Here is a 17,500-nt window from a genome sequence, read left to right on the forward strand (position 1 = left end):
GGCCGGACCAACACTCACGGTCTTTAAATAACTGAGGAGAAAGTGCTGCCTTTGTAACTACATCCAAGTCTTCTCGGATAAGGACCCCTTCACACAACCCTTGTTCAAAAAATCTCCGTGAGACTTAAAAAAATCGCACACACTGATCGAAAAGAGCAGTGAGGGCACGGAATTTTTCGGTGTTGTATTCTGGTCTGATTGAGGGCAACAAGTTCATTAGCCTGTGGCTATTACGTGTTAGTATCACCCAACTAGTGGACTAATGCAAGTCCTGCATTTTAATCGGCTACGCCGACTACTAGAGGACTATTAGTAATAGTCCTCGAGTAGCGAAAAGCGTGACGCTTTCTTTCGTTTTATTCCCAAAGAACTATTTCTTCAACTTGAATTTGCTAAATTTATTTTTTTTTTTCTGACCGACTAGTTGGGTGATACTAAAACAACGAGACCCTTCGCCCTCAAGGGCCACGGGTCAATAGCTCATTCGGTTTCGCCTTATAATTGTTAATTATTACGTGTTCACTTCACTTCACAAGGGGTTATCACAGGAGCCCATTAGTAGGAGCCTCCATATGCAGTAGAGCTTTGAGTCAACCTTTGCCCGTATCTTTCTATTTTAAGAACGAACCCTTGAGCAGGAGACTCGCATTTACATAAATTTACATTGATTTGCACGATTTAAATTCAGTTTTACTGCTTCATTTGTCTTCGTTAGACAGTGACTTTACTCTGATTGGCCTTTTAAAACAGTGCGTGCAGAGCCGAGGAACTCGTGACATTCTAAAAATAGAAAGATACGGCAAACGTTGACTCATAAGGACGTGTATGAGAGAGGCAAGCTCCTACTCATGGGCTCCTGGTTATCACTATTATCACAGAGCAATCTCTAGCTAACCAACCCCCAACCTCGTTCCCAGGGTCTCTCTTCTCTGCCTCAACGGCAAAAGAGACAGAGAAGAGAGACCCCTGGAACAAGGCTGACCTACCCCTAGCTATTTTGTAAGCGATCAGCCGAGAACTAAGCATTGAATGTTGAAGGTGCATTTCAAATATGCCTTTCTGGAAATGTGGACCTGGTATCCCAGATAATCTTTGTAAACTGTTGCTTTAAAATTTTAATAAAAATGTATGCATGGGCTCCTTAGTGCTAATGCTACCCAAAATTGATCACCTCTTGATGGCTTATATTTCGCTGATTGCTGAAACCAAAAGGCTTAAAACTCGGGAGAAAACCAAATTTGATCGTCAGGGGCCGATTTGGTTCTCATACGATTCCTTCTACCAGCAAATTCCTATTTTATTGAGAAGAAGTCTAATCAATGACGTCGCCGAAGCTTTCGCTATTGAGAACCGGTCGATGCCTCTGCGCACGCAGCAACACAGTATTTTTAGAAACTCTTTCTTTCATTAATCAATTTTTTAGTGGCAGGACGTGTTAGCTGTTATAGCAAGAGCTTTAGATGAAAATGACATCAAATACAGGCACATCACCGGTGGAAACCGGCATTTCCAAGTAAGTTGCGCTTCTTGAGGTGTAATTTTTTTCGGCGGAGAAAACTTTTTAAAATATATTTGATTACAAAAATGAGAGATATTACACGACGTTTCGAAGTCATCTTACTTCATTTTCAATTGATAAATGTAATGGTCGTTTCAAGTTTAAATTGCGGAATAAAGTATTTTACAGTGGCGAATTCAATCTGTGGCGGAAGATTGTTGTTCTTGTTTCTGTAGCGGCTTCGGCCGTCTACAGTCACAAAGTGATCCGAATTCTCAATATCTTCCTAAGAACGCCAGTTATAACAGTAACCACTTTCTTGTTTCTTTCTTTGTTATAATAATTTCAAACGAAAATGTTTGTTTTCAAGTTGCTGCAGTAAAATATCTAAACACGATATAAATGCGCATCGTGAAAAAAGGGACGGAAAACGGACGAAAACGTGTTCAAACACTTGGTAGCCCACTCAGTTGGTGGCCAACTTTGAACAGAGATAATTGTAACCTTGTATGTTTTTGTAATCTTCCATTTAGTTTGCGCAGACCGCTAGAAGTACAAAGCTTTTCGACATAGGAATCCTCCTACAGAACATTGACAATTTGACGAAAAATTAGATAATATTTCTTGCTGTTGGCTTCATTGTTCGGAATTTTTTTTTGTTCATAGGAAAATCTGCAGACTTTTAAGCATGACCCAGATATGGGTGTACTTCTGTTGCCACTACAGACAGGCTCAAACGGACTTAACATCATTGAAGCCACTCACGTGTTGTTAGTGGAACCCGCTCTTAATCCCGCTCACGAACTTCAGGCTGTCGGCCGCGTGCATCGAATCGGTCAAACGAGGTGAGCTCCGTCTATTGTTCGGTCCAAGCAAGGCACTTGGTGCCTTTTACCAAGTTTAACTTGCATTAGCCTTTACAGCACGTTCCGTCATGTGTTTTTTTTAGGCCCACTCACGTGTACCGTTTTATCATCCGGGGAACCGTGGAGTCGCGAATGTATTCCTTGCTTCAGTCCAAGCCAACTAGTAGCGTTAGGTTTGTACTTGTTTAGAGTAGTATTCACTTTGTAGAAGAAATTACATTATTTGCAGTGAAAATTTGGTAGAAATAAACACGAAGTAATTTTTCATGATAACAAAATTGCACGAGCCCGTGGGGCTCGTGTTACATGAGAAATGCACTATGTTTTTAGCCAGGTAGAACTCAGTAATTTTTAAAGTGATTTCGCGATTTGTTTGGTTTGAATAACTGCGCGTTGTTGTTGATACCAACTTGAATTAAAGGGTAGGTTTTTTCACTCTAATAGATATTTCTCAAAAGGAAGCTATGATCCTCGCAGTTATGAACGCAATTTTAGCAATTGCGTAGAGAAGCCTGAAAAATTCATGACTACAACGGGGTTCGAACCCGTGGCTTTATAGCTCAGTTGGTTAGAGCGTCGCACCAGTATCGCGAGGTCACGGGTTCAAACCCTTTGAGGTCCTGAATTTTTCAGGCTTCTCTACGCAATTGCTAAAATTGCGTTCATAATTGCGAGGCTCATGTATCATTCGGTTCGTTAATAGATATTTCTGTCACCAACTTGCACGCGATTTTCTGCGCTTAGCCCTAGCTATATGTAGTTGCGTTACGTTGTGATTTGCCAGTTTGATTGTCTGCGCAACTTTGACAGTTGTTTGCCTTGAATCTTATCTCCCTTTACAGGACTGGAGCACGTGATAGCGAGAACTCCAGTCTAACGCTTGGTGACCTCGCCTCCCTCTTTACCCAAGACGATGAAAAAGACGACGAGCAATTCACGACGGGAATATTTGGCCCAGATTGCGACGAGGTATCTCCTGAACGGGATTGAGAAAATGCGACACTGGTAGCGACGGCCTATTTAATATTGAAAGATGTTGAGTTTGTTTTTAAATATTTTGTCTTTTAATTTCGTAGCTTTATATTCTTGTACATGTAATTCTTTCCTTATATATAGGCTTAACTGTTTTCCGAGAATGTGATTAAATTTGATTAAAATGATCAGTTCATTTGAGATTTTTTCTAAGTCAAGTGGGAAGAGTTACATGTTATTTTCCACCGGTAGTTTCCGCAAATAGAACAATTTTAAAACTTGCTGTTAGAACATCACGTGGTCTGAAATGGGAAAGTAATGCGACACTGGTAGCGACGGCCTATTTAAGGACGTTCGCGCCAAAATCTTCCTACAGTGAGATTTTCTTCATTTCTCGCCTAGAGTTAGGTCATAAAGTACTTACTCCATAAATGAAAAAAAAATTGGGGGTCACCGACTTTGTTTCGGAGAAAATGGCAGTGGAAAAATGCCTTAATTTCGAAAAATCGGTCATAATAGCGAGATGTAGGCTCATCTGCTCATCCATCGAAAATCATAAAAATAAACTGTTGGAGTGAAAGTTTCCGTGCATAGGTTTTTAGGAGTGAGATTTTTAGATAATTGTATGCCGCTAGGGATGTGGTAAACAGTAGAGTTCATCCTCGACGAGCGTTTTCGTAAGCTCTATCCGTTGCACCCACTACTGGAATTCGATGGCACGAGGAAAGAAAAGTTAAAAAAAGATAACTTCTTACGGTGAGAATTTTTTCATTTCATCATATTTTGTAGATAGTAAGTAAAGTAAGTGATTCATGATTAAAAAAATAGGGGTCACCGATGATCTGAACGAGTAAAATCGATGTGATTTTGCAAAGCTCTTGGAAAAGTTCGTTTGTCACGCTTTTGCGTGACCTGTCGGGCAAGGACTGGAACCCAAGAGAGGATCGATCGTTGACGAGATGAAAGGTTTTTGCCGAAAAAAAAACCTTTCTCGAGCATAGCAACGAAGTTTTAAGCAGGGGTCATCTTCATTTGGTTGGTATTTTGTATAATATCTCTCCATTGCCGTCATGCACATCCTCTGGAGTGTGTTTTTTAGTGAAATTCAATCGCTGATTGTTTCCACGCAGGTCCGCACTATTCAAGCGGACGAGGACGAAAATACTGTTCAATTTTCACGAAAGTAAAGGAAAAGAACTTTAAAAACATGCATTCACTTTGAACTTAAGTTCGTAGGGTAATAAAAACATTAAAAAGAAACAGCCTCATTAAATTTAGGCAACGGTTCGTCCTCGAGTTTTCCAAACTTTCAGTCACTAGTCTGCTCGATTAGCTACCTTTTCCAGAGCTTTTCCATCCTCCCGCTCACTTCTCTTTGAAGTTTCATGATGATTCGGAAATAAATGTGCCATTCTTTTGCCGGCCTATAATTTTTTTCCTCGGCGTTGTTGTCGCCATGTTATTTTAACTGATGCTTGAAAAATTTGTATGAAAGTCAAGTAGACTAGTGCACGACTGATAAAACCTCGCGAATATCAGTCGTGCAGTAGTCTACTTGACTTTCATAAATATTTTAAATCAATTTTGACTGATCACGATCTTCTCTGATCCAACGCTGTGCAAGACTTATCGTCCACGGTTTTTGCAAATGTTTTAAAACCTGAACTTCACTAATGCTCGAAGTAATGCGTGACATATTACAGTCGCGTTACCTGCGCAGTAACGTTGCGCACAAACAATTAGCGCGAACGTCCTTAATATTGAAAGATGTTGAGTTTGTTTTTAAATATTTTGTCTTTTAATTTCGTAGCTTTATATTCTTGTACATGTAATTCTTTCCTTATATATAGGCTTAACTGTTTTCCGAGAATGTGATTAAATTTGATTAAAATGATCAGTTCATTTGAGATTTTTTCTAAGTCAAGTGGGAAGAGTTACATGTTATTTTCCACCGGTAGTTTCCGCAAATAGAACAATTTTAAAACTTGCTGTTAGAACATCACGTGGTCTGAAATGGGAAAGTAATGCGACACTGGTAGCGACGGCCTATTTAATATTGAAAGATGTTGAGTTTGTTTTTAAATATTTTGTCTTTTAATTTCGTAGCTTTATATTCTTGTACATGTAATTCTTTCCTTATATATAGGCTTAACTGTTTTCCGAGAATGTGATTAAATTTGATTAAAATGATCAGTTCATTTGAGATTTTTTCTAAGTCAAGTGGGAAGAGTTACATGTTATTTTCCACCGGTAGTTTCCGCAAATAGAACAATTTTAAAACTTGCTGTTAGAACATCACGTGGTCTGAAATGGGAAAGTAATGCGACACTGGTAGCGACGGCCTATTTAATATTGAAAGATGTTGAGTTTGTTTTTAAATATTTTGTCTTTTAATTTCGTAGCTTTATATTCTTGTACATGTAATTCTTTCTTATATATAGGCTTAACTGTTTTCCGAGAATGTGATTAAATTTAATTAAAATGATCAGTTCATTTGAGATTTTTTCTAAGTCAAGTGGGAAGAGTTACATGTTATTTTCCACCGGTAGTTTCCGCAAATAGAACAATTTTAAAACTTGCTGTTAGAACATCACGTGGTCTGAAATGGGAAAGTAATGCGACACTGGTAGCGACGGCCTATTTAATATTGAAAGATGTTGAGTTTGTTTTTAAATATTTTGTCTTTTAATTTCGTAGCTTTATATTCTTGTACATGTAATTCTTTCCTTATATATAGGCTTAACTGTTTTCCGAGAATGTGATTAAATTTAATTAAAATGATCAGTTCATTTGAGATTTTTTCTAAGTCAAGTGGGAAGAGTTACATGTTATTTTCCACCGGTAGTTTCCGCAAATAGAACAATTTTAAAACTTGCTGTTAGAACATCACGTGGTCTGAAATGGGAAAGTAAAACGTACAAGCTAAAGAGGTCCATTGTAGTTCCGGAGAATACGAACCTGGGGCCTGGGACTATGTCAGTTGAAACTGGTCGTAGCATAAACACGCTATGATCGGCCGTGATAGATCTCCATTGGGACGGAGGGTGTAAAGTACAGGTTGGAGTTGCAGGTCATTGTTTTACCATAACTGAAACAACCCAAACGTTTGCAAAACTGTTCACCTTAGGCTTAAACATTTATCTAAAGCACATTGTTTAGGCCTAATGTTAGCATCAGCAAAGGTTTGGGTTCTTTCAACCAAGGGGAAACAATGACCTGCAAGCTGCAGTTTAAACCTTCCACCAGGGGAAGACCTATTAAAGCCACTTATTAGAACTAGGAGGTACTAATAGCAAGTGAAGTGCGCACTGCGAGACAACAAGTTTATTTGCATGACCATTCATGTACAAATAGTGTTGAAACGTTATAACTAAGAATTAAATGAAAATAAATGGGTAACGCTCTTGTAACCGAACAAGTTCAGGTACATCCTGTCTCCTTCGATTAAAATTCGGTCAATTGTGGCTGTATCCCAGCTTCGCACAGGATACGACTGTGCACATAATAGCGCTGAAAACACATAAAAGAGCGTTGTCCTCCCGTGGAAATGTCACCAAACCGTTTGTGACCTTAATGAATACTTCCAGCGATTGATAAAACTGCGTTTGATATGAAAAATATATTTTAAAAGAGAATAACTCTACCTACTGATCGACGATTACATAAGAACAGGGGCTTCTATCTCCGCTAATTCCTTGAGTCATCCCTTTCCCGAGTAAATTTTAGGAACAGGTTTTTTCAGCGAAAAGTATCATCTTTTCCTTGACGCTGATCTGTTTTTATTGGCTTTTACAACAGTGGGCGTGCTGAATCTCCCAAGGGAGGCGTTCTATCAATAAATCTACTCTGGAAAGGGTTGACTCCTTCTCCTTCCAAGTATGGGAGATAGAGGTTCCCCTTAATGAGCTCCTGACAGAAAAGCGCAGAAATGGAGGGAAAAGTTGGAAAACTGAAAAAGAAGGCGGGGTCGCATTTTGCCATTTTTGATACTCTCCCTCCACTCCTTTACCTTTTTACGCTCGCTTCCTTCTCATTGGTTGACAAACTGGCGCGGGATTTTAAGCCAATCACTATGCGTAGCAGTTGCAATCGCGTAAATTTTCGACAGTCGTTTGAAAACTGCTATAAATATGTATTTTTTTGAAGCTTACTGCATTTAGAGCAGTTTTCAGATGACTGTCGGAAGTAATCACGCGATTGCTTTGGTTTTAGTTTATTTGCTTCCTTTTCTCATTGGCTGTATAATTTGATGCGTAATTACTCTACCAATCAGGAGCAATCAAGGCATTGTTATTGGTTTAGACTAACTAGCCAATCGAATCGACGAGTAAAACCATGATTAGTATTCGTTTTGCATCACGTCAGGTATCACATCATCTCCGGTGCTTTGTACAGACCTCTTACCAACCGAGTTCGAGGGCCGTACTGTAAAATTACGGACCGAGTTTTTTCCAGTTGGCTTATTCGCTAAGTGCGAGGGCCTTTAATCAGCAGAAAAAAGTGAGGATCCGTAATTTTACAGTAGGGACCGAGAAAATGAAGTTAGTAAGATGTTTATAATATCTCTGTGGTAATTAGCCGCGCGAGTAAGGAAACTAATTGAAGTCAAGCGGAAGGTTCAACTGCCACAAAGACTGCCGCGTCAAAATCCGAAAACAAATAAATCTTCTTGGCTTTTCGAAATAGTTGCTTGCAAGTTTCAAACAGTTTTACAAGTTTACGTAACGGCAAGAGTGAATTAGATAACAATGTTGTTATGGCATGGGTGAGCTCCTCAGCGCTGTCAAAATTGAGCCTATTTTCAGAATACCCGTTCCCACGAAACTCAGTTGTCATTTCCCTGAAAAAACATGGTAGAAGCAGTCACGCGTGACATGGCTTTTTCTGATTGGTTAAGATTGGCGGCCTTTTGTTTGTTTTGCCCGCAAAGTGTATCTAAAAATAAATCCATTTGATACTGTACTGGGGCAAGGCTGCAAAGTGATAGGTCAGCACTCTTATCTAATAGACCCTTCCACGGTTTCTGGCGCCATCTTAGCTGGGTGGCAAACACAGGTAAGTTTACAGTAAATGTATGTGATTTTGGCCGACTTTGAACCGCTGTAGCGCCGCCCTGGTATGATTGCGAAAACAAAAATTGTGACTCCCAGGCAATTCTTTAGTGTGTACTTACATTTCAAAAATTCTGCTCCTTCAACAAATAAAGTGGCCACAACATCTTTCCTCTGAATCCGTTTATTTCGTTGATGTTTTCAAAGAAATACAGCTATACAAATAGAGGAAACTCTCAAAAAATTTCCACTGTCAGACGGAATCGCGATTGAAAATTACTGGTTCTACTGGCGTGACGAGAAAAGATGAACCATTTTTATTGCTTAGTTATTCACTTGACGTTAGTACAAAACGGAACATTTTCTATGAATGGCCAGTGGAGGGGTTGGCGCAGTGGTAAGATCTCTGCCTTCCAACCCTAAGGTCCCGGGTTCCATCCCTGGTTCTGCCGAGACTGGAATATTTGGCGACCTTCTTTCCCGTTAAAGTTCACTCAGCTTTCCATCCTTCCGAGGTCGGTAAAATGAGTACCAGCATGCATGGACTGCTTAGAAGCGGCTGCAATTTGCGCCTGTAGATGCTTCCAGTCCGCTGTGGGTAAATTGATCATTGTAAAGCGCCTTTGAGACGTTAGTGATGAGGGCGCTATATAAATGCACCACTTTACTTTTTACTTTTAATTACGCAATTGTAATTGCTTGGCTTAGTGATTGGTTTAAAATTCTCGCACCAGTTTATCAACCAGTGAGAAGGAACACCAAAAGTAACCACGACTCGCACGTGCGATTTTTCCCGCTCTTTGAGCAATTTACACTGAATTGCTACGAATTTGGATTGGTTCGTTGTGCGTTTTGCACCTGCTGTGATTGGTCAAAGTAATTACTTTGGTATTTGTTTTACGACACTCAATCGAAAAACGCTTGGTAAGTTATTAAATTATTAAGTCATTATCATTTTTGGGCTGTGGGCCTTAATTTAAAACAATGGAAATTGACAGTTAACGTGGTTTAATCAAAAGTCAAGTAAATTTGGAGAAAGTGAACGGAGCGAGAGAATGTATGTGGCGACTTTCGTGACTTGTATTTGACGTACCTACAAAGACGCGCGTGTGCAATTCTTACTCTACCCACAATGCATTGCACTCCCTTTGATCTATCGTGGTTTTGTGCTACACATTATTTCGTTGAGGATGAATGTTTGTTCCAATTTCTTTGGCGGGCTGTTTTAAGTTGAGAATTACTTGTGAATATTTTGTCATTCCGGTAGAATTGTCTTGTAGATCAAGTAGAACGAGGGAATGTCATTAACAGGAGCTAACACCACTCCGCTGGGAAGACTTCATCCCATATTGGCGGCCAAACAACAAGGGCCCACAAGTCCTGGTGCAAAAAGAGAAGCCGGTAATTTTGATTCAGGTTAGTTTGGGTCTTTAAATGATTATCAAACATTGGCTTTTGCATTGACTTTTTCCGTTTAAAGCGCTCACAAGAATGAAGTATCCTAGAAATTGTGAAGACATGAATCGTCTACCAAGGCCCGATCGTACTAGAACAGTTGTTAATTTTTCGCAAGGCTGATCTTGGTTGAAAGCCACCAGGCAGACTGTCGATAGTTATTTCGATTAAGCGGACAAATATGACATTTCGAACTTATTGATGAATATGGGGTTGTTTACGTAAACAAAGTTTTGATTTTCAAGCTAATCTTGTTTTTGGCGTTCATGTTGTTGTGTGAACACACTGGTCATTGCCTGTATATGTACTCGTGATCAAACAACCAGTCATTTAATTAACGTCTCAACGCAGTTAATTGACTTTTTCAGAGCATTAAACACAAGAAATATTAATTTATTGTGAGGTGAGAGGGAAATGAAAGATCAGAAATAATGAAATTAAAAACACCCAAGATATTTACAAGAATATTGGTGATTTCTGTGATTTTGAAAGTTTGGAGTTCAAGTTAACCAGTAGATGTAGGGTTTAATTCAAGAAAGTGTAAGTTATAGAAAATCACTTACAGTTAGCTGACAAAGAAAAGATGTAAACAAACATACTTTTGGTTCTGTGTTCAATTTTGCATCACACAGTGAGTTTCAGTCTTAAAGTTTTAGTTGGTTGTAAAAATGTAAAAAATTTAAAAAAAAATGTAAATTCTTTGTTTATAGTGGAAGTGCACTTAGCTATCAAGCTAGTTTACAGGTACCCCACTTTTAACAATGTGAAAGAAACAAAGTTAATAGAAACATTATTAAGAACCCCAACTGGCAGGAGGCAACCAGTTGGCTATTCACAAAGCGTGGTAGAGTTGAATCCGGGAAAACCGGAAACAAATCCTAACCAGAGGTTAGAACGGGATTTGAACCCGGAGCAGCCGCATGCAAACCCAACGCCCTAACCACTTGACCACGCTGCCTACGCTAAAGTTAAAGTTAAAGTTGGTTATTTTGACATATTGGTTTAATTTGTTCTTAACGGCCCACATTTGCCCAGAAGTCATTGGGGTTGTTTGTTTTGATTTTCAAATGACTGCTTTTCCAGATGTGTGATCTGATTAGCTGAATGTACTCAGGCAAATCATGTGGAAAACAACATGTCAGATATTTGGATAATTTCATGTTACATGAAATTCAGTCACATTGTGCAATGACGTTTGGGTGAATGTGGGCTTTTGAGCCTCTCATTGCCTTTTGTTTAATTTTTCTCGTCGTGAACAGCCCTATTAAAAGCATACTTCTTTATGTTGTCAGTTCACAATGAGGCAGATGTGAACTATACAGTGGTATATTTTGAGGCCATACAAAGGGAAACAATTATTTTAATGTTTAAAAATGGTTTCATTATAGGGTCTGAAAGAAAAAGGAAGAGAAGAAGCCGATGGGGAACAGAAGAAAAAAGAACATTTATTCCTGGCATGCCAACAACCATGCCACCAAACCTGTCACCAGAGCAGCAACAAGCTTATATAGGTATGACAGAAAAATGAAGTATAAAGAGGTGCATGCTGGCATCAGTTAAAAATAAGGATTTAAAACAATGTTTTTTTCAAAGTACAGGGACTTGGATGACCTATTCCTGCAAATAGCTACTGTGTGACTCAATAAAACAAACCTAAATTAATTAATTAATGAGTAAATCAACTCTGATATTACCTTTTAAGAGCTTCTTTTTAATAAATTTCCCTATTCCCTGGGACTGACAACAGTTGTCTTCATTGCTGAAGCCCACAGTTGAAATGAAAATGATAGAATTTGCATGAAAAAAGCACAGGAGAACGATGCAAAACAATTGCTCGGTAACCACGCAGTCATTTAACGAGGGAAGTCTGGACATGAAAAAGTTTGCTTTCGCATCAGCTGTGCGTGGTTATCATTTTTATCAAGACGTATGGAAGCCATTGATCGGAGAAAAACTTGTTGCTAAACGAGAGTTTAACAACCCCATGGACAAACACGCCGTGAAAGTAGTGAAGGACAATGAAACGGTTGGCCATTTGCCTCGCGAGTTCTCCCGAATAGCATGGTATTTTCTTGCACGTAGTGGAGAAATCAGTGTTGAGGTGATCGGGTGTAGACCTTTAATCTTTAGTTACTGAAGGTTTTCAATTAAGTTTGTGACCCCTATAAGCCAGTTTATTCCCTCTGAAAGCAATGGTCTCATGTATAAGCCGAAATTAAGAAAATTGAGAAATTCAGTTTTGTTTGTCATCAAAAATGGGGGTCAACTCATACACTGTACATGGGATTGACTTACACACAAGTGTAAACAGTGGGTGATATCCTTGGGTAAAAACCAATTATTCTATCCTTACTAATGTGGCTCTTGACCAAAGAACACCTCAACCTGCCTTCCATTCTCTTCAGTCAAGGCTGTTGCCTAACAGGAGCCCGGTAGCCTGGGGCTCCCAAAGAATAGCTCTGGGCGCCTTAATTTTTCACAGCAACACCTTTCACTTCATATGTTGGGCTCCTAAGTTCTCAGCGTATAGCTCTGAGGGCCCCTTTAAAATGTTCTTAGGCAGCAGCCTTGTCTTCAGTGACTAAAAAGATAAAATTTCTAGAATTTTTTTCCAATGAAATTTTTCTGAATTTCTAGAATTCTCTAGAATTCCTAGAACCATACGGATTAATAAGCACCATTTTAGGCTTAAGCTAGATAATTTATAGTGCTTGGTTTGTACCGGTACATGTAAAGAGGTGTTAATGTCATGCTTATTTTCCTTTATGTTAGCCCAACTGAAAATTGAAGAAATCAGCAGAATGCTGAGAACAGGGGAGTTGGGAATTCCTGATAACCCAGATGAAAGGTAGTTATATTTGAAAGTGACTTGTATCCACAACAATGATTTATCCCTGCTTTGACAGAATCTTTTTAAAAGTTCTATGTGTGTAAAGTTTATCACCTTCATGGCAGTTGCATGAGAGTCACTAAGCCCCTTTGGCTGGTTATTTTAAATGGCTCAGTTCACTGCCTTAAATTCAATCAAATCTCGTAGGTTTGAGAGATTCACTTAAGCTTCAATGTTCAAAAACAATGGTCAGGCTTGACTCCCATTGGTCTCCTGTTGGTAGCATCTGAACCAAAAGTTTGTTTGGAGCTCTCAGATTTTTCTGCATGTGTGCCCTAGTCATTATTAATGAATTTATGATCGCTGAAGTGTCCTCATGCCAAAAGACTTGAAAGTCATGTAGTATCTTTTGATAAACTTTATTTTCCTGTGCTTGTTAAATGTTACACATACAGACTTTTGATTATCCTTTAGCTAGAAAAAACCCAGATAATTAGTCACCAGTTGGGTGGAAAAGAGACATTTTAATAAATGACCCTGTTTGCATCATGTACCAGTATTATATTATAGAGAGTTGTCAGCCATAAAGTATATCACAGCAGTGTGGCCCACTTGGATCTAAACTGAAAATAAATGTATGGTGAACTCAAACTTGAAGAACTGTCATAACATTACCTTTTTTGTACAAATCAGATCTCCTTCTCCAGAGCCAATTTACAACTCTGAAGGTAAACGATTGAACACACGTGAATTCAGAATTAGAAAAAAGCTTGAGGAAGAGAGGCATTCATTGATAGTAGAAGCCCAAAGCTTGAATGAAGATTACAAGCCTCCAGTAGATTACAAGTGAGTGTTTTATTACCAAATTATTCTGTATTTGGATAGCACCTGTTCTGTTTGATTTTTTTGTTAGAGAGATGTACATGCATGCACTACTATGCAAGTCACTTTGTTCATGTTTTTGTTGTTTTGGAAGCCAAATTCTGAGCTACATAGTCATGTATACTGAAATGGGCTGTCTGAGGTCATAGCCAAAAATTGTGCAAATTAATGTAATTAGATAAAATTGTTTAAATCTAAGACCAGACTTGTGATAAATAACTTTACAATGACATTTTGAACAAAACTGCCAGATTTAATTGCATTACGGTTGAGTTAATATTTTGCAAACAATTACTTTAACAGATCTTTGGAGAGGTAAGGTGCCACTAACTATTTGAAATTTGGCTGCAATTTGACTAAGAATCAAAATTAATATTTAAAAAAATGAATAACTATGCACAGAACACTTCAATTAAGCCCTCAATGAGACCACATGTATTTATTAACTGTTAATAGTTAGTACACATTCATTCAAGATTCTAGGGTATTATTTTTTGCCCAGAGCCTGGGGAGCCTGAAGATACCTTTGAGCTTCAGTAGGAGTGGATCTTTCTCTATCAAAATTGGGACACTGCACTAACAGCCAGTTACAATACACCTTATTCCAAAATGGCTGCTGATTTATGCGGATGCAAATTGGCCCTTGTTGCCTCGTTCAAGATAAAATATTCTCTTGAATTTTAAGCTCAAGAACGAGGCATCAAGGGCTAATTTGAATAAAAACAAAAGAATATTTAAATGGCGGCCATTTTGGAATAAGGTGTATGATAGCCCTGCAATGGGAACAATGTAGGCCTTTACAAATATGTTCATATCTTCTTTGCTGTAGGCCACCTATTATTAAAATCCAAGATAAGGTGATGATTCCTCAAGATGATCACCCTGAAGTCAACTTTATTGGGCTGCTCATTGGGCCACGGTAAGTAAATGTTTCACATAATGTATTTGACAATGGCGTGAGTCCCGGGGGGGGGGGGGGGGAATTGATAAAATTGTTCTTGTCCAGCCAAGAGGTTGCTAGTGCAACCATTGGACTCACTGTTACTTCAAGTGCAAGAAAGGTTCCCTGGCCTGAAAAGTAGCATTGAACACAACACCTCACAAGAATTTGAACTATTTACAAGCAAAAGTGGATGGGGCGGTGACTCAGTAATTCAGGCCCATTCCACAGACTGGTAGTTTTCGTAGTAGGTGATTGGATTAGATTTTGGGTGTCACTGGTTCAAATCCTGCTTTTTTCCAATAGCCAAATTTGTCTTTGATTGTCTCAAATTTGAGAGTCCAGGCCAACTTCATGCCTCCTGCAATGCAAGTTGGGATCAGCATGTTATTTTGAATTTGAAATGTAGCCTTCGGAAATTGAAGTGTGCCATTTGAATGACACATCTATTGTTTTTCTGATTTTTTACCAACTCTGTCCCTCTTGTTGTTTGTCCTGTTTCACTGCTAATTTAGTGCAACTAGTGCCTGGATTGCAAAGACAACCGGCCAAAAGAGCATGTCACCTTTAACTTTCTTTCTCAATTTGCTTTGATTGCAGTGGTAATACTTTGAAGAAAATGGAAAAAGAGGTGCAGTAAGGAAAATCTCTCTTTTAGCAATAATTGCTTGTACAAAGACTTGACAACTGCTACAGCTGTGTGATAACATTTTGTTTTTGTGATTTCAGAGTACTGCAAAAATAATGATCAGGGGTAAAGGATCCATAAAAGAAGGCAAAATCCATGTGTGGAACAATGTTAGTGTAGCAGTGTAGGAAGTTATTGCACCTTTCCATACTTACTGCTATTTATTTTTTAATTCCTAAGTCATTGTGGAATAGGTCAAAGGCAAATCAGAGTATGGCCAGATTGGCAGTTTTGTCAGTTGTATTTTTAACCAATTGCAAAGAAAAACATAATTACTGGCTGGAGATGGCATGTCCGATTTTTCCATTCAGAGCGTGAAAGTTTTTAAAAGGCAAGGGGGCCCAGAGAAGCCTTACCTCTGTTTCAAATACCTTACTCTAAAGTTGTTAGCAGTTGCTGTACTCTGTAAACTCTCCTGACTTCAGGCTATTCATGTTTATGTTCTCCCTCATACACCATGAACCTTTTAAGATGATTTGCATACATGCATGAAGCCACTCAAATTTCCCTATGCAAAAAGCAGTGAATTTAATTTTTCAACTCTTTGTGAATCTTCTTGTTGAGGTTCACTATCCTCCAGCATAATTTAATGGGACATTGTCAATGAGTGATTAACCCATTGTCTCCTCGGGGTTTCCAATTGACGAGTAAAATCGGCTGGTGTTAATCAAAGTAAAATACTAAGTATGGCCGGTTTGTGCTGGTTTGGGTATCAAAGGTTTAATGGAGTGAGTGATTAATCCATTGACTCCTGGGGGTTCCCCATCGACGATTAAAATTAACCGGCGTTAGACAGAGTAAAATACTAAGTATGGCCGGTTTAGGGGTGAAAGGGTTAATTAATGAACAATAGCTGTTTGAGGAGGCCTAACATTTATCATCCCTTCTGTAGAAGATGACACATTCTTTGTTTTACACAGGGAGGAAAGGGGGGACAGGTAAACAGTGGTGAAGATGAAGAACTTCATGCACTGGTTACTGGACCAACAAATGAGTCAGTTCAGAGGGCTGTAGCTATGGTGAGTGTCCGTTACATGGTTGTCACCTACAGTATTTCGTAACAACTTGTGCTTGACATGCCAACCCAGTGTTGTGCAACGGTATCAATAGAAAGTGTGTCAATCATTCTAGTTAAGAATGTTGCAAAATCTTCGTCACTGTCAATGCTTAATCCTTAAGATGAAAGTATCAGAGACTGAATATTTACAGTGTAGTATCTTTCTGTTAGAAAATGCTGAAAAAGTAAACTGAAAAGGGCAGGTTAGAGCAAAATGTGCATTCTATCTCACTGAAAACTGGTTTTGCCTCAACTTGCCACTTGAAGTTTACAACCTGCCACCAACCAAAATGTAAGGAAAGGAAAGGAACTTTGTTTAAGTGTGTAGTCGTTCTAGTGCTGGAACACTAATTGGGGACACTGTAAAGTGAAATTAACAATGAATGCAAATCAAATCAAATGTTGGTTTTTGAAGAGAGGGGAAACCAGAGTACCCAGAAAAAACCTCTCAGTGCAGAGTAGAGAACCAACAAACTCAACCCACATTTGACACCAAGTCAGAGAATCGAACCTGGGCCAAATTGGTGGGAGGCGAATGCTCTCACCACTGCGTGGCTAGAATTGTCTTTGGTGACTAACCTTGTCAAATGAGCACCAAGAAGTACATGCGTAAGTTAACTGTAGTTCAAAATCAAATTCCTGAGAATTGCTGTGATGGCTAATAAGGGAAAGAAAATGTGTGCTGTTTTGTGGCAGATAAGAGATATCTTACGACAAGGCATAGAAGCCCCTGAAGGACAGAATGATCTCAAGAGAATGCAACTTAGAGAACTTGCTGCATTAAATGGCACTCTACGGGATGATGAGATCCTGAGGTATGCTTAAGAATGCATTACGTGATTTCAGCTGGTACTTTCACCTGTGTTGCCAATGAAAGAGTTTTTTTATTTCCTTTTACATGTAGATGTCGGAACTGTGGATCAGTGGAGCATCGTCACTGGGAGTGTCCAGAACAGAAAAATGTTACTAATAATGTACTGTGTACAAGATGTGGTGCTGCAGGACATCTGGCTACAGATTGCATTCAGACAGAGTAATTGTTGTTTGTATCATAAAGTGCCTATCAGTTGATTTTGCCAAATTATTGGCATTAACCCTCTCAGCCCTGAGGGGGCCCCATTGACAAGTTAAATTGTCTGGCATTAGACACAGTAAAAATCTGTAAGTGGCTTTATTGGGAGTAAAAGGGTTAAAAGCTGTATATTCTTTCTCATCCAATCATATTTAAAACCTTAACCGATCAACTCCACTTTGGAGATGA

General features: G+C 38.9%; 2 protein-coding genes across 3 annotated transcripts in view; both read left to right on the plus strand.

Moving 5' to 3' along the window:
* LOC138004461 (E3 ubiquitin-protein ligase SHPRH-like) overlaps positions 1-3,618 on the plus strand; it is a 36,713-nt gene extending 33,095 nt beyond the window's left edge. The window contains exons 29-32 of one of the 2 annotated variants that reach the window (XM_068850983.1): positions 1,424-1,513; positions 2,165-2,343; positions 2,448-2,537; positions 3,207-3,618. In XM_068850983.1, coding sequence (XP_068707084.1) covers positions 1,424-1,513; positions 2,165-2,343; positions 2,448-2,537; positions 3,207-3,354 — 507 coding nt within the window. In that variant the 3' untranslated portion in view covers positions 3,355-3,618. The remainder of the gene's footprint in view (positions 1-1,423; positions 1,514-2,164; positions 2,344-2,447; positions 2,538-3,206) is intronic. The other variant, XM_068850984.1, reaches the window with a different exon arrangement.
* Positions 3,619-9,526: 5,908 nt separating this feature from the next.
* LOC138004462 (splicing factor 1-like) overlaps positions 9,527-17,500 on the plus strand; it is a 16,879-nt gene continuing 8,905 nt past the window's right edge. Inside the window, exons 1-10 of the mRNA XM_068850985.1 lie at positions 9,527-9,803; positions 11,231-11,353; positions 12,615-12,690; positions 13,366-13,518; positions 14,384-14,473; positions 15,095-15,125; positions 15,224-15,292; positions 16,103-16,201; positions 16,936-17,054; positions 17,144-17,272. Of these exons, the coding sequence (XP_068707086.1) occupies positions 9,686-9,803; positions 11,231-11,353; positions 12,615-12,690; positions 13,366-13,518; positions 14,384-14,473; positions 15,095-15,125; positions 15,224-15,292; positions 16,103-16,201; positions 16,936-17,054; positions 17,144-17,272 (1,007 nt within the window). The 5' untranslated portion in view covers positions 9,527-9,685. The remainder of the gene's footprint in view (positions 9,804-11,230; positions 11,354-12,614; positions 12,691-13,365; positions 13,519-14,383; positions 14,474-15,094; positions 15,126-15,223; positions 15,293-16,102; positions 16,202-16,935; positions 17,055-17,143; positions 17,273-17,500) is intronic.

This window comes from Montipora foliosa, chromosome 5, assembly GCF_036669935.1.
Source record: "Montipora foliosa isolate CH-2021 chromosome 5, ASM3666993v2, whole genome shotgun sequence".
NCBI classification, from domain to species: domain Eukaryota; kingdom Metazoa; phylum Cnidaria; class Anthozoa; order Scleractinia; family Acroporidae; genus Montipora; species Montipora foliosa.